Source organism: Giraffa tippelskirchi, chromosome 12, assembly GCF_054371585.1.
Source record: "Giraffa tippelskirchi isolate mGirTip1 chromosome 12, T2T-mGirTip1v1.2.pri, whole genome shotgun sequence".
Lineage (NCBI taxonomy): Eukaryota > Metazoa > Chordata > Mammalia > Artiodactyla > Giraffidae > Giraffa > Giraffa tippelskirchi.
Window position 1 is genome coordinate 92,979,026 of NC_137286.1, and position 22,270 is coordinate 93,001,295.

General features: G+C 41.3%; 1 protein-coding gene across 50 annotated transcripts in view; it reads left to right on the plus strand.

Moving 5' to 3' along the window:
• LOC145528766 (phosphatidylinositol 3,4,5-trisphosphate 3-phosphatase TPTE2-like) overlaps positions 1 to 22,040 on the plus strand; it is a 67,786-nt gene extending 45,746 nt beyond the window's left edge. For 47 of the 50 annotated variants that reach the window (XM_081547722.1, XM_081547673.1, XM_081547685.1 and 44 more), the window contains 10 exons: positions 1,044 to 1,104; positions 2,069 to 2,150; positions 2,256 to 2,344; positions 5,706 to 5,767; positions 7,505 to 7,585; positions 8,637 to 8,742; positions 14,938 to 15,029; positions 18,421 to 18,516; positions 19,839 to 19,909; positions 21,772 to 22,040. In XM_081547722.1, coding sequence (XP_081403848.1) covers positions 1,044 to 1,104; positions 2,069 to 2,150; positions 2,256 to 2,344; positions 5,706 to 5,767; positions 7,505 to 7,585; positions 8,637 to 8,742; positions 14,938 to 15,029; positions 18,421 to 18,516; positions 19,839 to 19,909; positions 21,772 to 21,874 — 843 coding nt within the window. In that variant the 3' untranslated portion in view covers positions 21,875 to 22,040. Of the gene's footprint in view, positions 1 to 1,043; positions 1,105 to 2,068; positions 2,151 to 2,255; positions 2,345 to 5,705; positions 5,768 to 7,504; positions 7,586 to 8,636; positions 8,743 to 14,937; positions 15,030 to 17,878; positions 18,365 to 18,420; positions 18,517 to 19,838; positions 19,910 to 21,771 lie in introns of those variants that run through there. The other 3 variants (XM_081547715.1, XM_081547716.1, XM_081547717.1) reach the window with 1 other exon arrangement.
• Positions 22,041 to 22,270: the final 230 nt, after the last annotated feature.

Consider the following 22,270-nt stretch of genomic DNA (forward strand, 5'->3'; position numbering starts at 1 on the left):
GTTAGATTGTCTTTTTGTTTTGATAATAGTCTCTATCACTGTACAGAGGTTTTTTAGTTTGATGTAGCCTCATTTGTTTATATTGGCTCGTTTCCCTTGCCTTTGGAGTCAGATCCACAAAAACATTGCTAAGACCAATGTCAGTGAAGTTACCAGACATGTTTTCTTCTAGGAATTTTATGTTTTCGCATCTTACATTCAAGTCTTTAATCCTTTTTGAGTTAATTTTTGTGTGAAATGTGAGATAATGGCTGCATGCAGCTGTCTAGTTTTCTCAGCACTGTATGTTAAAGAGACCATCCTTTCTGTATATATTCTTTGCTCCTTTATCGTAAGTTAATTATCCATATGGGGCTTCCCAGGTGGTGCTAGTGGTAAAGAACCCACCTGCCAATGCAAGAGACTTAAGAGATGATGCAGGTTTGATCCCTGGTTCAGGAAGATCCCCTAGAGAAGATCCTCTACCCATTTTTAATTGTTTTTCTTTGTTTTTAAGTTGCATAGTTATCCATATATGTGTGGATTTATTTCTGGGCCCTCAATTCCGTTCCATTGAACTATGTGTCTGTTTTTGTGCCAGTACCACACTGTTCTGATGACTACAACTTTGTATTAATAGTCTAAAATCGGGAAGCATGATAAAATCAGGGAGCAAGAAAGCTCTAGCTTTGTTCTTCTTCCTGAAGATTGGCTTTTTAGGATCTTTTGTGGTTCTGTATAAAGTTTAGAACAAATTACAATTCCTTAAAGCTCATTAACCATCTAATTTCCTTATCTGGTAGCTTTAAACAATGTGTATTTATAGTAAAGGCTAATTAGAGTATTAATTAAACTTTGTACTTTGAAAAGTTGGAGGCTATTTGAAAACTCACAAAGGGTTTAGATGTAACCTGGAATGCATTTTATTCATTGACTCTCCCCTAAAAGGTGCTAAGTGAGGGACAAGTGAATAAAAGGTAATAATCATTCTAGGTTAGTAGTAGGGAAATGTTTATGTTGGTGCACCATGGACATATATAAGATGTGTGTACCATCTTTTTTAGGAAGTTGTGCGATTCCTGGATACCAAGCACCCAAACCACTATCAAGTCTACAATCTCTGCAGTATGTACATGACTCTGTGTTTTGCTCCTATGATAGAAAACAGGTCACTGCGTGCAAGAAGATGGTTTAGTTTTTACGTTTCATTTAATCATAAGTATTTGGTGGTAGGAAGTGAATTTTTAAAAATCTCCATCTTATGCTGGCCCTATTTGGTAGGAAAAGAAAGCTCAACAGCACAACATACCCTGTGAGGGAGGCAGGAGACTGGAGGCAGACACTTTTTAGAAAGAGTCCGCTCTTGTGGTGGTAGGTTTAGGAAAGTTTTTCTGTTTTTCCTGCCAGCTTGTGTTTTGAAGACAATTCAACAAATGCATGTTCTAACCCACTAGGGATGAGGTGTGAGGAGACCAGGGCCCTGCATGGAAAAAATAAATCCAAATCCCTGTAGAAAACATTATATCCCAGCTTCCCCTCTTCCTATATAGTAAATGGATATTTTTCAGGAGGCAAGTGTTTATTCTGGTGGCCACATTTGCTTCTGCTCTGTGTAACCCTATGATAAAGTAATGAGTAGCCTGCTAGAAAATTACGAGTAAGAAGGACCTACTGTATAGAACATGGAACTCTACTCAATGTTATATGGCAGCCTGGATGGAGGGGCGTTTGAGGGAGAATGGATACATGTATATGTATGGCTGAGTCCCTTCACTGTTCTCCTGAAACTATCAGAGCATTGTTAATTGGCTATACCGCAATACAAAATAAAAAGGTGTTTTTAAAAAAGAAAATTAAAAGTAAGGCAAACCAAAAGTAAAACAAACCAAATAATTTGGGCTTATGTTACTCAAGATGGAGAAAGCACTACTATACTTATGTTTCTGAGACCCTTTTAGAGCAGCAGGAGCCAGTCAGAAAGCTCTTTTTAAGAGTAGATAAGGAGTCTCTAAAAAGTACCTATTCACACCTTGATTATTTGCTATGTTAATTAGAGTTAGTGATATGACCTATGCATCATTTATTTCAGGTGAAAGAGCTTATGATCCTAAGTACTTCCATCATAGGGTCCATCGATACTTGATTGATGATCACAATGTCCCCTCTCTGAGGTATGTTCAATGCCAAATTGACTAACAGAAGAGGGTCAAATACACAGGGCTTGGTTTTCTTTGGAAGTATTTTAATTCAACCAAAAATATTTCATTTGAAATCAGTGAGATGGTGGCGTTCTGCATGGAAGTGAAAGAGTGGATGGCTCAAGACAAGGACAATGTCATAGTGGTTCACTGTAAGGGAGGCAAAGGTAAAAACATTCTTCTTTTTATTTCTCTTTTTCTAAAGAAATTTGAAAAATTTAATAAGGGACATCAACAAGGTAAGTTCTGCTACGAACCGGTATTAATCGCTGTTGACATTTTTAAAAATTAGCTTCAAGACTGAAGGAAGAATGTATAATTATGGCTGATTTGAGTTGTTGCACTACAGAAACCAACACAACACTGTAAAGCAATTTTCCTCCAATTAAAAAATAAATTAGATTAAAAAATAAAATAAAAAGACTACAGGAAGAGAAGGAAAGAGGAAGGAGAGGAAAGAAGTCAACTTAAACAAATTCATCCAAAGACTTAAAGAGTAAGTGCCATTTAATTTTAGTTTATGAAGCCAAAGTTTGAAAACTAAAGCTACTCTTACCCATGACATGGATAGAAAAATTCTTAGGAAAATAGTAAGAAACCAGCAATTTATTAAAAAATACTACAGTACAACAAAATTGTGTCTATTCTAGGAATTCAAGGTTAGTTTACTGTCAATCCATGTAATCAACCAGATTAATAAAGCTAAAAAATCATATTATTTTAAAGATACAGAAAAAGTTTCTGATAAAATTCAACGTTCATTCATTATAAAAACTCTTAGCAAATTAAAGGAATGTCTTAATGTGATAAACACACACCCACTAAAGTAATTGGTGAGCTATTGAAAGCTTTTCCTTTGAGAGTAGAACAAGGGTGCCTGTGGTCATCACTTCTAATTCAACACTGTACCAGAGGTTCTAGCCAGTGCTAAGGAAAAAAAGGATTGAAAAGGAAAAAATATAGTTCCTTATTTTCATACAATATAATCTTGTGCAATAAAATCCAAAAGAATTTACAGATAAGCTAGCAGAATTAATGAAAGATTTTAGTGAAGCTTCATCACACAAGTTTTTATATGTATTCATTATTATTTAGTTCAGAATATTTTCTAATTTCCATTGTATTTGTTTCTTAGCCTCATGGGTTATATAGAAATATACTATATTTTCAAGCATGAGGATTTTGTAATTATCTTCTAGTTACTGAATTCTGGTTGTATTGCATTGTGGCCAGAGAACATATGTATTTTTTAGTTCTTTGAAATTTGTTTAGACTTGCTTTATGGCCTGGAATTTGGTCAGTTTTATCAAATGTTTTCTCTGCACTTGAAAAATAAGTGTATTATGCATTGTTCTGAACAGGGTTGTATATGTGCCCATTAGGTTGTTTGTTGATTGTTTTATTCACATATTCTATATCTTTACTGATATTTTGATTGAATTTTTTGCTTCTTTCCACCCCCACCATTTGCTTGGAAGTCATATACTCTTTTTATATTCCTTAGTAATTACTCTAAAGATTTCAACCTACATCCTTTATTTAGCCATGAGTTTGTTGGGGTTTTTTGTTTGCTTGTTTGTTCTTTTAGTGTTGACCTTGTATCTTCCTGAACTCTTGTCATCAGTTTTAGGAGTTAGCCTATAGAGTTACTTGGATTTTTCTAGTCTTCAAATAGTTTGTTTCTTCTTTTTTTATCCATATACATTTTGTTTCCTTTTCTTACCTTACAACACTGGCTAAGCCATGTAGTACAGTGTTAAATAGAAACAGCCAATAGTGGACATTTTGTTTAGTTCCTGGCTTTAGAAGAATGTTATCGTTTCATCATTAATATGGTAAACCTGGTACATATTTTGGTAGATTCTTTTCATCATACTTAAAAAGTTAAAACTTTTGTCCAATGGCAAAAGTTTAGTGAGTGAATATACACCTATGTTTTAAGTTAAAATACTGAAAACAAATGTAAAGCATTTTAATGATTCCTTGCATACCTGACTTGACTGGATGAGAGGGAGGCTACTCTGTCTATGGCAGAGTGTGTGTGCTTATCCACAGCCACCAGGACATGGATCTACAAAAACTGTTTTTTTTTTTTTCTTTTTTCAAATGGGAATATATAAGGGCTGTGGAGACTCATAGGTGTCCAACAAATTTGAAATGTTAACCTAGAGAGCCAGGTTGTTAATGGTCGTAGCCTTCTTTAGCAAGAAGCTTTTATTTATCAGAGGACAAGGTGGTACAAAATTTTCTTTGGAAGTTATTGGCTTAGAGTAGTGTTTTTCAAACTATGGATTGAAAAATATATTTAAATATTCATTTTTTTTGAAGAATAGAATAGAAAATAAAGTGCATCTCAAGGTAAAAGGATAAGTTTGGAATTACATAAAATAAGTTCAGCATACGCTAGCTAAGACAAAAGTCATAGGTCACTGTAGAAATAATAGAAGCAATGTACTTTTTAACTCACACTTTATGTGCCTGGACAAAAATATAAATTAGAAAAAAAGCATGCGACTTTGAGCTTGAAATGACATGAAATCAAGTTTTCTTTAAAATGCTATGGGGGTGAAAGCACATATGTGGAATCTAGAAATGGTATAGATGAAGTTATTTGCAAAGCAAAAATAGAGGCATGGACCTAGAGAACAAATGTGTGGATACAAGGTGGGTAAGGGTGGGTAGAATTGGGAGGAATTGGGAGATTGGGATTGACATATACATGCTATTGATACTATGTGTAAAATAGACAACTGATGGGAACATACTGTATAGCACAAGCACCTCTCCTTAATGCTCTGTGATGACCTAAATGGGAGGAAAATTCAAAGTGGGGGGATATATGTGTACGTTTAGCTGATTCACTTTGCTGGGCAGTAGAAGCTAACACTACATTGTAAAGCAACTATACGCCAATAAAAATTAATTAATAATAAAATAAGATGCTACAGGAAAGGCATAGAAAGAAGGAGGGGGAGAATGATGAGGGGAGAAAAGAAACAAGTAAAACAATTAATAGTTATGGAATCTGGGGCATGGGTGTATGTGGGCTTATTACGCTGTTCTTCCTATTTTAATGTACGCTTTACAACACAATAACTCTAACTGAAATAGAAGGATTGGGTATTGCAAATGCTAGGTGGTGGTTTGGGTTCTGTCCATCTTTTATCTTTTATAGCTTCTTTTATTTACATTAGTAGAGAAACAGGGTATATAATTAGCTCTTAATTGGTGAGCATCACTTTAGCTTTAGAGGCCTAGAGCAGAGCCTGTTACTGCAGTCCCCAGGGGTCGTGATTCAAGAACAACATACACGTGCACATGCATGCACACAATTAACATAGAACTCTAGGCAGACCCTCAGAACAAGCAGTGTACTGGCTTTGGCTATCTCTGAATTGAAATATTTTGAACCTGTACTTTTGGTGTGAAAGAAAATCAATCCACAATGAGCTCTTTAAATACTTTGGAGAGTCGTTTTATATCAGGTACCCTCAGAAATAATGGTTCATGGACTAACTTCTTTTCTAGGAAGAACTGGAACTATGGTCTGTGCCTACCTTCTTGCCAGTGAGATATTTGCCACCGCGGAGGTATGAAAGATGTTCCTATAAACTCTGTCTTAGGTCGATTGAGTTTGCCAGGTTTGAAAGCTCACGGGTAGGATGTTAAGATGATTCCTTAAGTCATGGTGTGTGTGTGTTGTTCAGCCCCTAAGTTGTATCTGACTCTTTGCAACCCCATGCCAGTCTTCACTGTCCCTCACTATCTCCCGGAGTTTGCACAAACTCATGTCCATTGAGTCATTGTACTTCATGGAATTGTTATTGGAGAGGTGGTTTTAGAACACCTGGCTTGGATACTTTCTTATTTAATTGGCACTGGTTGGTAACTGACCTCAGTGCCTCTACCTCTGGGCTGGGATGAGGGTAAAGTTGCTGCGACACTCGCCTTGGGCACAAAATTTAAGGGAATGCCAAAAATCTCAGTAATTAAGAGCAATAATCTTCTAATGCAATATTTTTTAAAAAATCAAAATTAATGCACCCACATTCATCATGAGTACAATGTCAATATTTTGCTTAAAGACAGGACCCAGTAGAAGGTTAATGTGAGGTGAGTAAGGTTGAGTTATGCAAGTGCAAAAAACCTCAGCAATCCAGAAACTTGACTTGCCACCCCCAGATCCAGCCCTGCTCTGATAGAATCCCACCAACTCCTGGCTTTCTGCTTTCCTCACGAGAATAAGAAGATGGGTTAGGGAAATTTTCTAAAGAACCTTGAACATCCTTGGAAGTGCTCAGTAGGTAAAAGTCATCATTTTCCAACCCAGAACAAAAGCTCCCCTGGACATTACTATCTTTGCACAATCAATAGCTGTGGGGTCTGTGCCCTCTGGGAATTTCTGAGAAGACATGATGGGCTGCTGCTGTGTCTTAAAGCAAGGTTCTCATTCTCTTTTTTCTGCCGTGATCTTATTGAGAAGGGCATGCCCCCAGCATCTCTGGGCCTCTTTCGGTCTGCTGCCCAGATAAGAGAAGCTGAGGGTTATGCGCTGGGTCCAGCGCCCTGATTCCACCCTCCTCTTTGTTTCTAACTTGAGATGCACAGGTCAGGACAATGGATGCTCTAGGACAGTGTTTTTCACACTGTGGATCAGAGTTGATCAGTGAGTTATGAAATCAACTCATTGGGTTGTGATTTGCAACCAAATCTACCTATAAGATGGGATAGATGAGAAAAGGTAAGTATTGTTTTGTGAAACTTTCAGTTGTGTGTTCATGAGAGCGAGTGTGTGTGTATCTCCCAGGTTTATGGATGTGGATTGTAGGACTTTCCTAATGGTCCAGTGGTTAAGATGCCGCACTTCCAACACAGAGGGCACAGGTTCAATCCCTGGTCAGGGAACTAAGATCCCAAATGGTGCACAACCAAAGAAAGAAAAAGAAAAGTTTGAAAGCCATTGGTCTGAAGCCCTGGATAGAGCCAGAGGCCAGTGGTCAGGCCTGTGCTGTCTTTGACTGACCGGTTACATACATCTCCATGGCAGGTCACTTGATTTTCTTTTGGTCCTCATCTTCTCATTGTAAAATAGTAAGGTAGGAAGAAGGACCAGATTATCTCTGAAGTTTTCCAGCTCTAAAATTCCCTGTCTTTATGAATCTTTGAATGAGAGAAGGCCTTGATGTGTCTTTATTAGTTATTTTGGGTAGCCTCTGCCCAGAGACCGCTGACCTAAGGAAATCACATGTCCTTAGAAACTTTCTAATGCCTTCTACAGGAAAGGAAAGTGCGGGTGACCCATGACTGGACTGTCCCCTCTTTTATAGGACAGCCTATATTATTTTGGAGAACGGCGAACAGATAAATCCACTAGCAGTAAATTTCAGGGAATAGAGACTCCTTCTCAGGTAAGTGTTCTTTCTTTAAAAGGGGTCACTTTGGGTAATTAGGTTAAGACTGGCACCTATCTCCTGGTTTTGTTTTTTTTTTTTAAATAATTTTTGGATGCGCTGGGTCGTTGCTGCGTGCAGGCTTTCTCTAGCTGCATTGCATGGACTTCTTATTGTGATGGTTTCTTTTATTGCGAAGCACAGGCTCTAGGCCCTTGGGCTTCAGTAGTTGCGGCTCTCAGGCTCCACACACACAGATTCCCTGTGTGTGTGGCGGTAATTCTCAGACACCATCCCCTCCTGCTTTGTGGGTCATTCCATATACTACATACATTTCATCCATCCCTGACTTAAGAGCTTGACTGGCCCTTTCCAATGAAGAGCATGGTGGTTAATTTTACTAATATTTCCCAATGAGTGGGGAAGAGCCTGTGAACTTTTCAGTCCAGCTGATTCCATACAGAACTCTTTGACTTCTAGAAGAAAAGTTCAAGTGGAGACCTTGTGAGTGACTTGCCGTAGGAAAAGGACTAGGCTAAGAGAATCCGCAGGGCTTTGCTGCAAAAATGGGATTGGGGAAATGGACAGTGGGGAACTGCTTGCTGACTGGGATTGGAGAAGAATGCGTATGTGCTGCTGGCCTGGGGGGATCTCCCCCTGAGTTTTTACATCTTCCCTTCTCTTATCTGAAGAGCTACACCTTCTCCCTGCAAAGCACAAACCTTCCTTTAACTCAGCCACCACAAAGCTCCTACCCTCTACTGGTCTCTTATATTTGCGGTTAACTGCATCTTGCTGTGATGCTGTCGTAGCTATTTTGTTGGTTCTGGTTAGTTGTTCTTGGTCCCAGCTGCCTCTCAGAACACTGGACCCCTTTCTTGTTCCTTTCCCGTTGCTTTTAGTTCAGTATTTTTCCCCCTAAGTTTGATACACAGCCATGAGACAACAATGCCTTATCTAATGGCCCCAGTCAATGTTTCCTTCATCCATTACTTTCCTTAAAAAAATCGGGGATACTGACTTTAGAATTTTCACCTCCACTGAAATTGAGACCTCTGTTGTTTTGCAGAATAGATTCGTTGGATATTTTGCAATGGTGAAAAATATCTACAATTTGACTCTTCCTCCAATAAAAAAACTCACGATCAAAAAAATCGTGATTTATTCAATTCATGGTAAGTGCTGTATGTATAATTGGAGAAATAGGCAGGAGGGCCAGTGTTCTTACTATTTGGGAGAGTTTTCTCACAGTTATATACACAGACAGTCCCAACTGATAGCTGTTAGTGGAGCCTCACATACAAGTTCCTCCCCCTGGAATTGCCCATTAGCCCTGTACTGCTATGGCCACATTGTCACTGTTGTTCGGTTGCTGAGTCATGTCCGACTCTTTTGTGGCCCCGTGGACTGTAGCCTGCCAGGCTCCTCTGTCCATGGGATTTCCCAGGCAAGAATACTGAAGTGGGTAGCCATTTCCTTCTCCAGGGCATCTTCCCAACCCAGGGATCAAACTCATGTCTTCTGCATTGGCAGGAGGGTTCTTTACCCTTGAGCCACCTGGGAACCCTGTGGCCACCTTACCACCACTCAGATGCCCTCTCCTTTCCTTTCCAAGTTTGAGAGGCTCCATCCACTCCCTTCTCTTTCTCCTCTTCTCATTGTGGCTCTGGGATCAGCCCAGGGTGTCCTTTTCAGAGTAAGACCTCTGAGATTAAAGGGAGTACGGGCCCGTGAGGCTGGAGACCACTTCTTTCTCACACCTCATCTCTGGCTCAGAGTTTGTCTTGACAGAGACATCCCTGGATCGTTCTCTCCTCTGTTTGGAGATCCTCCTTTCTCCACCCCCCCCCCCATCACCTGGTTTTCTTTGATTTTCTCGTCACCATCAAAAGTTTCTCCCTTTACCCACTATCCTCTCCTGTAGCCCTCTCTCCCAGGAAACTCCATCAGGATGTCTTAAATACCTGAACAGCAGATGCATTTTGTTGCCACGATTCTTTTTTTTTACAAATAACTCCTGAGAACTACTTTGGGTCAGGCCCCTGGCTTGTGTTTCTCTGGAGCCCATGAGTGGTAAGCAGAGGAGAGGAACGTACATGAATGGAGAGCTGACAGCAGTGTTGGAAAGTTTCCTGGGGGGACAGCACTTGGGTCTTCCTTCCTTGAACCTACGGGAACACAGAAAAGAGTTGGGACACACCTTGGGACCTGTCTCTCAGTACCCTAGCTCTTACCAGTTCTCGCTGGGAGTAAAAATCCTTATAAATTTCAAAAGAGCTGACAGTACTTCTTCAAGAATGTAAGTAGAAAGACAGGGACCTGCCATCGCCCTGGGAGACAGGGAAATTGGCCGGATCATCCATCTCTGGGACTTGAAGGAGGGGGAGAAGAATAGAGGTCAAGCCCCATTTCTCTCTCACCTACCTGCCTTCCATGCATAGCTCAATCTCAGGGAGGCAGGAGAAGGGGACCCCTCAGTGGAATGGATGGGGCTCCCCCACTGCCAGAGGTGTGACAGAAGGGGATGTTTCTGGCTCTGATCCCTGAAAGCATCACTAGCTTGAGGAGCACCAGGTGGTGCTAGACTCTCCTAGGTGGTGTGGGGCCAGGGTGCTAGTCTCCACTCAGACAATCCAGTGTTTTTAGTCCTCTGAGGAATCACACAGAATACTCTCTGTTGTTGTTCAGTCTCTGTCGTGTCCAATTCTTTGCAACCCCATAGACTGCAGCACGTTGGGTTCCCCTGTCCTTCACCATCTCCCAGAGTTCACTCAAATTCATGCCCATTGAGTTGATGATGCTATCCAACCATCTCATCCTCTGCCACCCTCTTCTCCTTTTGCCTACAATTTTGCCCAGTATCAGGGCTTCCTTGGTCACTCAGATGGTAAAGTATCTGCCTACAGTGCAAGAGACCCAGGTTCGGTCTCTGGGTTGGGAAGATCCTCTGGAAGAGGACATGGAAACCCACTCCAGTGTTCTTGCCTGGAAAATCCCACGGACAGAGGAGCCTGGTGGGCTACAGTCCATGGGGTCGCAAAGAGTCAGACACAACCGAGTAACTAACACTTCACTAAAATACTCTCTAGACATTTTTTTAATGCTTCATCCAATTCTTCAGAAATAAGAGACTCCTTCAAAACATATGTAAAAATTGCATAGTAAAAAAAAATTACAATTATTTAAATAAAAAAAGCTTTTTTTCAGATTACTTATATATTTCTCCCTCCTTACTCACACACCCCCACGTCACCACCACCACCTCCTAGTGGTGGTGAGGAGTTGTGACAGCTGACCACGAGCGGATCACGTGGGTTTCTGGCTTCTGGAAACAAACTTCAACCCAGCAGCATGGGTTCTGTGGGCAATTTTGGTCTAGATTTCCAAACAAGCGTTGCACAGGCAGACCCTGGAAACCCAGCGTGTTCCAGTACAAGCCTACCTGTGTGTATAAAGGAGTAACTGTTTGTGAGAAGGCTCTGTGGGCTACAGAGTTCTCTACAGGTCCATTCTGACCATCTCATGTGTGTGTGATGAACGAGGGACAGGGTTGGTTGGGGTGGAGCCTCACTCGGAATGCCGGCTGCCCTCAGACCTCCCTGGGGTGAAGCCAGGCTTGCAGGCGGGAGGGGGCAGGGGTGGCTCACTCCCCATCGTTCCCTGCAGAAAGAGCCAGACTGCTCTTCCCTGCAGTGTGAGAGGCAACATGGGGGGCTGATGGAGCAATTGCTTTCTCTTGGAATTTTAAACTCAGCCGTAAAACCAAGCTGGTGGCGTGAGAGCCTGGTTTGTACCTGCGTGTCTCGTCTCCCTCGGGGCCCTCTTGGTTCACGATGAGAATCCGGGAAGACCTCATTTTATTATGCTTTCCTTTATCACACTTCACAGATGTTGCTTTTTTTTTTTTAACAAATTAAAGGTTTGTGACAATTCTGCATTGTCAGATGATGGTTACCATTTTTTAGCAATTCGGCAATCAAGTCTTTTTTTAATGAACGTATGTAGTGTTTTTTTAGACATAAATAGACTACAGTAAAGTGTAAATATACATTTTTATATGCACTGGGAAACCGGAAAAAAAAATTCACGTGACTTGCTTTATTGCAATATTCGCTTTGCTGTAGTGGTCTGTAAACAAACCCACAGTATCCCTGAGGTACACCTGTAACAGTATATATACACACCTCTGTGAGTATGAAGCTATTCCAAACAGGCAAATAGGTATTTAGTCTGATGGAGTTTTGATGGATTGCTCAAACATGAACCATGAGAAGAGGAATCATTTCTCAAAATGCTAAGCTTGAAAATGGTTTTAATAAGTTCTAGCATTTCATTGGAGAAGGAACTGGCAACCCACTCCAGTGTTCTTGCCTGGAGAATCCCAGGGACAGCGGAACCTGGTGGGCTGCCGTCTATGGGGTCGCACAGAGTCGGACACGACTGAAGCGACTTAGCCGTAGCAGCAGCAGCATTTCATAGGTTGTCTCAGTCTTATATCATATCCTAAGACTGTGGAAGGCTCTTAATATTTTGAGTTTTACTTAACCTCTGTGGAGATACTGTTAAAACTGCCAAGTGTAGATCTGGAACTAATGCAGATTTATAAGCACTGCAGGGTAAAAACTGGTGGAGAGATTTATGTGTTTAGTTTCCTTGTCTCAGGGCTTCCCAGGTGGCTCAGTGGTAAAGAATCCACATGCCTTGTGGGAGACCTGGGTTCAATCCCTGGGTTGGGAAGATTCCCTGGAGAAGGGAAAGGCTACCCACTCCAGTATTCTGGCCTGGAGAATTCCATGGACTGTACGGTCCATGGGGTTGCAAAGAGTCGGACAAGACTGAGCAACTTTCACTTCACTTCACAGGCTAACATAAAGTAGTGGATTTTAAAAGGCTACTTTGAGACCCTTCATGGAAGCTTCCAGACAGAAGCTTGTGCCCTTTGCAGCTCTTCTTATGGTGTGAGATTTGGCTGGCAGTGCCGACTTAAGAAGGCATGCCTGGCATGCTAAAATTCTTGCTGTGCCCACGTAAATAAGCAGGCCAAACCCAGGGGCACCAGCCTTCATTTGGAATAAGAATTCTCTCCTTTGAGGGAGATCAAGGTGGTGGAGTAGGAGGGTGCTGAGTTTACCTGCCCCCACTCTCCCAACAGGAACACGTCAAAAATACAACTCCTTATGGAGCGACCTGGGATAGATAAGTTCTTCTACAGCCAAGTCTGTAAAGGAAACAATTCTGGAGTCTGGCAGGAAGGGAGGAGAAGCAATCTGATTGAGACCTGTACCCTTGATGGGAGACCCAGAAGAGGAGGGGGCTGGTGTCATGGGCTTAGGGATTCTCCCGGAGGAGTGAGGGATTTGAGCTGCACCCCAGCTCTGTGGTCTGACACCAGGAAGATGGGTCCCCTTGGCTGGTTGTGTTTTTTTTAATATTTTATTTTTATTAGTGGTTTTATTGATTTGCAATTTGCCATTCTATGCGAAATTCAATACTAACTTCATTATCTTTAGTCATTATTTGGGAATCAGTTTTTAAAAAACTATTAAATCCTATTAAAGCAACGCTAATGACATTCTGTCAGTTTCAAATTGACTGACTCACCACATCATTACACAGTCATCCTGCATCTGCAGTCTGTGGAATGGTATAGCTTGAAAATAACAAATCACTGTTGTCTCTGGAATTGAAAATGTTAGTAGAAAGGTAACTCACATACCAGAACACAAATGGTACAGGAATGCTTAGATGCATCTGATTCTACATTAGCTAAGTGTCAGTCACACTTTTGTATCCTCTTAGCAGGTCTGAAAGCCAGTGGGGCTGAGGGGATGCTGTGAAGCACTGAGAGCCCCGCTCTTAAAGAGCAAAGTGGTGGCTAATATGCCATCCCAACTGAGGCAGCAGCCTGAAAACTCTGACCAGGGAGAAGGCAACCTTGGCCAGTACTCTGTTGCTGCCCACATTTAGGAGGAGCAAAGCTACTCCAGGGCAGTGACTGACATTGCTGGTGAGAGAGAAACCAACCAAGAAGTGAGGCACCAACCTCTCTAGCCCGACCCAGCCTCTCACCAGGGAAAAAAGGTGACACCAGCATAGAACTGTGGCCCCAAACCCTGGGGGCACTAGTGGTAAAGAACTCCTCCAATGCAGGAGACATGAGAGATGTGGGTTCGATCCCTGGGTTGGGAAGATCCCCTGGAGAAGGGAAGCAACCCACTCCAGTATTCTGGCCTGGAGAATCCCATTGTCAGAGGTGCCTTGTGGACTATAGTCCATGGAGTCGCAAGGAGTCGGACACGACTGAAGCGGCTTAGCATGCACGCACACAAGCCCTTGAGCCCCCGATGTGTCCCAAACCAAGGTGAAGACTGCCATCTCACTCATTCACACACACACAGGGTCGTGACTGGCTCTGGCTGTAGCCCTTCCATCTCCAGCCCCACCGCCCACCAAGGTGGTGACAGCCAGACCATCTCGGGGAGATGGGACCCACACTCACTTCAGGTCCAGCTGTCCTGCCAAAGCCACGGGGCACACCTAGACTGGGTAGGGATGCTTCCACACAAGGACACGCCTTCAAGACCAGGATAGGTCACTGATTCACCTGATTTCATAGAGACAGAGCAAGTTAGACACAATGAGGAGGTAGAGGAGTATCAAATGAAAGAAAAGGGAAAAAAAACCTGTAAAAACTCTAAAGAATAATCTTCCTTTGAGGTTATGATCATAACAGAGAGAGTGAGGAGACTGTCAGGAAAAAGTGACAGACGGTATCTTCTCCAGGGTTGTATCTTCTCCAGGGTTGTCTTCTCCGCTCATGGTCTTTAAGCTATTTTACAACTCTAAGTCATAGAAAACTGATAATAATGCAAATTATTTGGGGCATAGAAATGCAAATTAGTTGTGTCTAGTAGAATGCAATTGCTTATTGACCTGTTTTGTATCTATTTGTAAATTAATTTCATCATTCCTTATCTGCCCGCAAATGGAATTTTAGTTTATTGTTAAGAAACATCATGATTGGAAGTCAGAAGAAAGTTACACATCAATAAGAAAGGTTTCAAGTCCCCTTCCTTAATTTTCTTTTTTTTTGCTAGATAGGTGAGCAGTAAGATTCTAAGTTTTAGAAGCTGAACTGTGTCCTTTTTGTTTTTCGGGTTTTTTTCCCCTCCAGCATTATAAGCTCTGCCTTAGGGGACAGAATTGGATTGAAGCTTTGTCTTTCAAAGACAAAATCCAGGCAAAATCCAAATGATTCAATATTAATGCATTGTTAGCTGGGTTCACTTTTTCTCTTTCTAATCCATATTGCTGATTTTTAGACATTCTGATCTTTGCTCTAACCGGTCTAAATTTTTAATTTCATTCAGGTATTGGAAAAGGCAATGGACATGATCTAAAAGTACAAATAATAATGCAATGGAAGATTGTCTTTTTCTGTTCTGCTTCCAAAAACTGTAGGGTAAGAGAAAGCATGTGAACTGAAAAGTCTGGTGTTTGTTTTAAATCTCAAATCAGCACATTGACCTCCCCAAACCATTTCTCACCACAGGGAAAGGCCATGTTGCTTTCTGGTTACCATCCAACTTGGTCTCCCTGAGTTTGGATGTGAGTCAAGAGTTAAACTGATTGTTCAAAATTGTTTTCAGGGTGTTTTCCAGAATATACTTTTGGTTCAGAGTGGTGCTTTGCCATTCCCTTTTCCACACATGCTAAGCATGTTCTCAGAAACCTATCAGAGTTTTAAATTCATGCCTCTGGTTACTTTTAGCCATGTCCTGTTCTTCTTGGTCATTGTATTATATGGCACTGATTCTGAAATTTCAACGCCCATGAAAATCACCTGCTTCAGTATCTTGGCAATTGTAAATAATGCTGCTGTGAACATTGGGGTGTGGGTATCTTTTTTAATGGTTTTTTTCCAGATACATACCAAGAAGTGGATTGCTGGGTCATAATTTAATATTTTTGGTTTTTTGAGAACCCTGCATACAGTTTGCACAGTGGTTGCATCAATTTACTTTTCCACCAACAGTGTTTGAAGTTTCACTTTGCTCCACATCCTCACCAATATTTGTTATTTGTCTTCTTGATGATAGCCATTCTGATGGGTTTGAGTTGACAGCTCATTGTGGTTTTAGTTTGTCTATCTGGTGGTTAATAATATTGAGCATCTTTTCATGTGCCTGTTGGCCATCTGGATGTCCGCTAGAAAAATGTCTATTCAGGTCATCTGCTCACTTTTTCATTAGGTTGCTTGTTTTGGTTTTTTGTTTTTGTTTAATGTTGCAGGAGCTGCTTATATATTTTGGATATTAACCCTTTATCAGTCCAATCATTTGCAATTTTTTTTTCCGTTTTGGTTGTCTCTGTATTGTTGATAGTGTGCTTTGCTGTGCAAGAGCATGTATGTTTAATTAGGTCCCATTCATTTCTTTTTGCTTGTTTCCTTTCACTGAAGAGACAGATCCAAGGAATCCAAAGAATTATTGCCATGATTTACATCAAAGTGTTCTGCCTATGTTTTCCTCTAGGAGTTTTATAGTATCAGGTCTTACATTTAGATTTTAATCCATTTTGAGTTTATTTTTGTACAGGATGTTAGAAAATGTTCTTTTACACATAGCTGTTTTAAAGTCTATTTTGTCTGATATAAGTATCGCTAATTTCAGGGATTGTATTTAGCTCTGATTGGTTCTTTTTAATATCTCTTGGTTGAAGTTCTTACTGTGTTCATTCTTCCAAGTCTGAGTTTCCTTATGGGCATGGCTTTGAATGCTTTATCAGGTTGATTCTTTGTGTCCATTTTGTTGGTTCTTTTTCTGAGGTCTTGTCTTTTTCTCTCATTTGGGACATATTCCCATCTCTTCATTTTCCCTGACCCTGAGTTTGTTTCTCTGTATTAGGTGGATCACTGACATCTGGTTTTGAAGAAGTGGCCTTAGGTAGAAAGTTTCCTGTGGGACCCAGAAGAGCAATCCTGGCTCTTCACCAGAGCCAGGGGTGTTTTTAGTGTGGGCTGTGTGTGCCCACCTGTTGTGTGGCGCCACTGTTGCTGCAGACACACGAGTGGATGGCGCTGGCCCCCAGGCCGGCTGCCTGTGAGGCCTGGCCGTGGCTGCTGCAGGCTCACTAGTGGGCAGGGCGGGCCTCAGTGCGGCTGGCTTGGCGCGCAGCCGCAACAGTTGCAGATGCAGTTGTGATGAGCTTGATGCCCTAGGGAGGGAAATGCTTTGGAGGACTGCCAGCTGGGGTGAGCACGTGGGGTAGGGCAGGTCTGCAAGAGGACACAGGGGTGGGGTCCACAGTCCTAGCCAGGTGGATGGCAGACGTTTGAAATGGCACCCACCCTGCTGGGCCAGCTAGGCGGAGGGGGAGTGTTTTACACGATGCCTGCCAGAACTTTGTTCTCCAGAGGAAGCTTCTGACCCTGTGGCACTCACCCTGAAGTTTATACACGTACTTCACATACGGCCAGGGCACCTTTCAAAGTACAGCCTCTATACTGGGGCTCCTAGTGAGGGAGTTTGTGCACAGGCCCTTTAACACATTATCGACTGGGGGATTTCTGCAGATAACTAATGCCTGTGGCCGGTGATTTGTTGTGTAAGTGAATATTGAAACGTCTCTGATCAATAACATCTGGGTAGCAGAAGACGTATTAATACGTCTCTGGTCAGAAGAGCAGGAGTTTAATTTCCCACCGCCCTTCTGCTCTCCTGGATATACCCTGCTGGCTTTTGGAACCAGATGTTCTGGGGGCTCGTCTTCCCCAGAGCTGGGGTGCCTGATGAGAGGGGCTCGAACCCCTCCTCTCCACAGGGAGAACTTCCGCGTTGGCGAGCCCCCTCCCGCTTGTGGGTGGTAGTCGTGCCGGGCGTGCAGGTCTGCTAAGACCACCCATCTCTGCCCTCCTGTCTCACTGTGGTTTCCCCTTCACATCCTCAGTGTAGCAGAGCTGTCCCGCTCGTCTTCAGGTCATTCGCAGAGCTGTCCCAGAGGTCGCTGTGGTTTTGGTGTGTCCGTGGGGGCCGGTGAGCTGGGCACCCTCCTACTCCACCATCTTGACCCTGCCTCGGTGCTCTCTTCAGCACCGCACATCCTTCCGTGCCTAGCTCAGCGTCCGCCTTCCCAGGGAGGCGCCCTCATTCTTCACCTCCTGTTAACCTCCCTAAAGCCCGTGCCGGCACCCTCAGTCTTTATCATCCTGCTTGACACATGATTACCTGCCATTCTGCTATTGTTCCTTGCGTGCTTAACTCCCTGAAGCATCATCAGAGTCTGTACCTCCTTTTGTATTTTTTTTCACAGGACCGAGCATAGACCTTTCCCACTGTGGGTGCCATCCTCACCCAAGGGTGCATCAGGAACAAAGAAATAGTATAGCGTCAAAGTCGTTCGTTCCAGAAACTTGGCCTATCCTTGGTCATTCCATCCAGCTGTCTGCTACAGACAAGGCCAATAATCCCATCAGCAAATACATCTTTTATAAAATGTGATCCATTAGGCCTTGCTTTTTGACTGTGCATACAAGCTTTAAAATTGAACTTCTAATGTATTCTCAACGTATGAAAATCAGATGATAGACATTCAACAGTAATGTTCACTTGGTTGAAGTCTAATGGAAAACTAGATACTTTACTTTTCAACAGTGCCGCACCGTAACATTCAACCACATTGGCCTATTAAAAATGTAAACAACAGTATTGCAACTTTAATATTTATACATGTAGTCACTGAGCTATGAGACCAAGAGTACTTGATTAAATATTAGAAGCTGCAATAAGTGAACATGAACTTGACTGTGGTCTCATTATCAGGTTGATAATTCTGAATTCTGTGTGTTCATCCAGATATTTCATGATGCTGAAACAGACAGAGTAATAATCTTGCTCTCTAACTGCCCACCTCTGTATGATGAGGTAAAAATGAAATTTTTCTCTTCTTCGGTGAGTAATCAAGAAACAACCTATGCTGTTCATCTCCTCTAGTCTTGTGAACGATTCTGATTTGGGATTTCCTTGACTATAATTCCCAACAAGCGAGATGACAGGCGATGTCAACCCCAAGTCAGGGAGGGGAAGAAAACAAGTCATATTACTATAAAGAATTTTTTAAAATAAGAAAATATGTAAGGAAACGTTTTTTGCTTGTTTGTTTTCTAAATTCTATACAATTTGCATGTGTTCATTTTCGAGTAAGAAAAAAATACAAAAACCAGGATGTTAAAAACAAAACAATGTATGTCTTACTACATAGCAGTGATCATATTTTTGCTTTGTATCTTTAAACCACATTTCTCCTAATTAACTTATAAAATACTTTAAAGGGAGGGAGGTTTTGCTTCCCTCGTAATTGATGTATAATTAATTTAAAATAGTATATTTAATCCAATATTTATGAAATATAATGTCTGCCATTGTCATTACATTATCATGAGGGTATAATTATGTTGACCAGTTAGCAAATGTCTGATTATTCTGTATATGGCAGTATTCTGTATATAGTAAACTTCTAAGTCTCAATTGCTAGTTCATTTTCCTATAACATCATCAACCAGAACTGCCAACAGATAACTGTGTTGCTCAATTTAAAGCTTATTTCCTTCATCCTCCACTTGCTCCCTATTGGGGGAGAACTTACTAAGTTTGAAGTGGTAAATGTGTTGAAGCAAGTGACCTGGAAAGTTCCCCTCGAGTAATGGAGCCAGTCCGAGTTTTCTTTTTTTTTTTTTGGGTAGTCCGAGTTTTCTTAATCAGTGGTCTCGAAGCAGAGGTGCTGGTGAGGGGATGTTGGTTTTATCTGCCCTTTGTGATTTTCAGGCCCATGAGATGAAAGCCCTTTTGGAAATTTTAGCTATTTCTATCATCATTATCGATAGTGGTTAATTATCTAATGTAGCTGTTCTTTGTAAACATGGATGATACAATGGGGCAGAAATCGGCATAGTCCTTAGTAGATTCTGTTTAGCACTATCCAAGCCAGATTAAAATACCAGTGTCTAAATTTATAAATATCTATCATAGAGAAAATACGTTTCCTTGAAAATTTTGCTGGAAACAGCAAGAGAAAGGAACAGTAATCTCTTAAAGTCTCCTCCTTGGTGTCTTGAGTATAATGTTGACTAGAAGTGCTGCATCTTAATAACTACAACTATTTGATGAACACGCAAATGAATAAAGGAAGGAATTTTAATCCCTTTGGAATGACTATTTTTCACAGTTACATGGATACCAAGAACTAATTGTTGTTTTAAACCATGTCTTTTTAGGCTCTTCCTAAATACTACGACAACTGTGCGTTCTTCTTCTGGTTCCATATGTCTTTTATACAAAATAACAGGTATGGCTGTGGCATAATCCAGTAGAAACAGCTTAGTCTCCGATGACTACGTAAGGGTAATGACAAGCCTTTATTTTAAAGTTATTTTGCTTGGCTGTGTTGGGTCTTAATTGTGGCACACAGGCTTAGTTGCCACCTGTGGGACTGCTCCGTGGCAGAGATCAGAGATCGAACCTGCATTTTAAGGCAGATTCTTAACCACTGGGCCACCAGGGAAGTCCCTGACAAGTCTTTTGCTAATTACTCAAACCCAATTCATAGATACCAAAAATTCTTTTGAGTTCCTGTTTTTACTGCCTTATTTATTGTGATCTGGTTATTTTAAAAATATGGCTATTCTTGAGATCCACTGTTGCATTATCCTCAAGATACATGCCATAGACTGTGTTATAAAACATCCTGTAACCAGATCTTGACTGGTAACAAGTCCTTCCAGTGAAAGTTCAATGTAAGTCTGTTTAGCACGTCAAATATGGCAGGTCCTCAGTACGTGCTGATTTACTGATGACCAACCAACATCATATTCTACGCCACAGTAAGGTATCACCCAGGGAGGCTTTGGCTAGTTTAAAAGCTGGCTGACACACTTCAATTTTACTCTTCTATATTTAGGGCAGAAGTTATAAGCCCCAGTAAGTACTGATAAAGACAGCTTAAAAAAATTATGAATAGTCTGCCATAAAAAATGTTCTAATAACTATGTCAAAGAACCTCTATCATATCTGAACCTCATTCCTACATCTAAAAGTTCCCCACTTCTCTTGTCCTGTGGTGCCGAAAGTTTGAGATTGGTATCACCATCCCCTCCCATCCAAGGAAAAATGTTCAAAAAAATCGTACAGGAGTTTTGAAGAAGTGGTTGTGATTATATACGGCCTGAGTTGATAGTTCTCCTGACACACAGTTCTAGCCTTTTCTTCACATGTGGATGCCCTCTCATCCCACCTCAAGTTCCCAGAAGGCAGCAATACACCTACAATGCACGCACACACTTAGTGGATTTTGACAGAATGAACTTCAGATGTGACAGAACTTTACCAGATTTTTTCCCCTTGGATGTGCTTGTGCTCAGTTGTGTCCAACTCTTTGCAGCCCCAGGGACTGTATCACCCACCAGGCTCCTCTGTCCATGGAGTTCTCCAGGCAGGAATACTGGAGTGGGTTGCCATTCCCTTCTCCAGGCAATCTTTCCAACCAGGGATCGAACCCAAGTCTCCTGCACTGGCAGGCAGATTCTTGACCACTGAGCCACCAGAGAAGCCCCTCTGGATGTTCACAGACAGAAAACTTTGACTCGTAACATGAGCAGAATCCTCAAAATTGACATCTGGGTGGAACTTCATTTGGTGCCACTTCTCCAAAGTGGTTCTTGCTGAAGGGACAGTTTTTTCCTTTAAAACACCATGGTTGTATTAGAGAGGCAACAAGCTCCATCACTTTTCTCCTCGCTTTTATATAGTGTCTCAAGATTTAACATTTAGATTTCCATACTACTGGGTGAAGCTGTTTGTATTATGAGACTTAATTCATCCAAAATACCAACTTCGTAATTTAAAAGACACTTGTTTATACTGGGTTTTAATACACATCCAGTCTGATTTGTCACACAGAAATTTATTAAATACAGTTGTTCATTCCAAAGGCAATATTAAAAGAAAGATTCAGTGACACATTGTTACTCAAGGTTATGATATTTTTGTGTCTTAATAGAGTTGAGCTTAGAAAACTAACTAGATGCAGAGGAGCTGAGACTGATGGTGGCCAGCAAGCAAGGCTTTAAAACAAGGGTGCCCTATAGCTGGCTTTTCTGTTAGCCCTAAAATAAAATGTAAAAAAAAAATTTTTTTGTTTTTCTGTTCTAGGCTTTATCTTTCAAGAAGTGAATTGGATAATCCCCATAAAATAAAAGCATGGAAAACTTACAGTCCACACTTTGCAGTCGAGGTATATTTTGATGACATTTAAGTTGCTCCTGGTATCTGATTAAGTATAGTTCCCCTTCTAGGCTAGAATCATGTTCTTCCCAATCCTTGCTACATATCTTTTAAACCTACGTCCTTGCTGATATGCTTATATTTACATACATGTACATATGTTCTTGAGAAATCTATTAAATATATACAAGGGAGAATGTCAATGTCAGTATTTTTTTTGGAAGGACTATACATCACACAGTTTTCGTCTGTATTAAGTTTGAAACAGTACACGGAACATTAGTTTATCACTTTTAAGAACTTACAAGTAAAACTTTCCTATCAAAATAAGATTTAAAGAGTGCAGTTTCCCCTAATACTGTGGGTTTGTTTCATTTACTTATATATTTCTGGACAAGTATTTATTCCCTGCTTTGTTTTACATCTG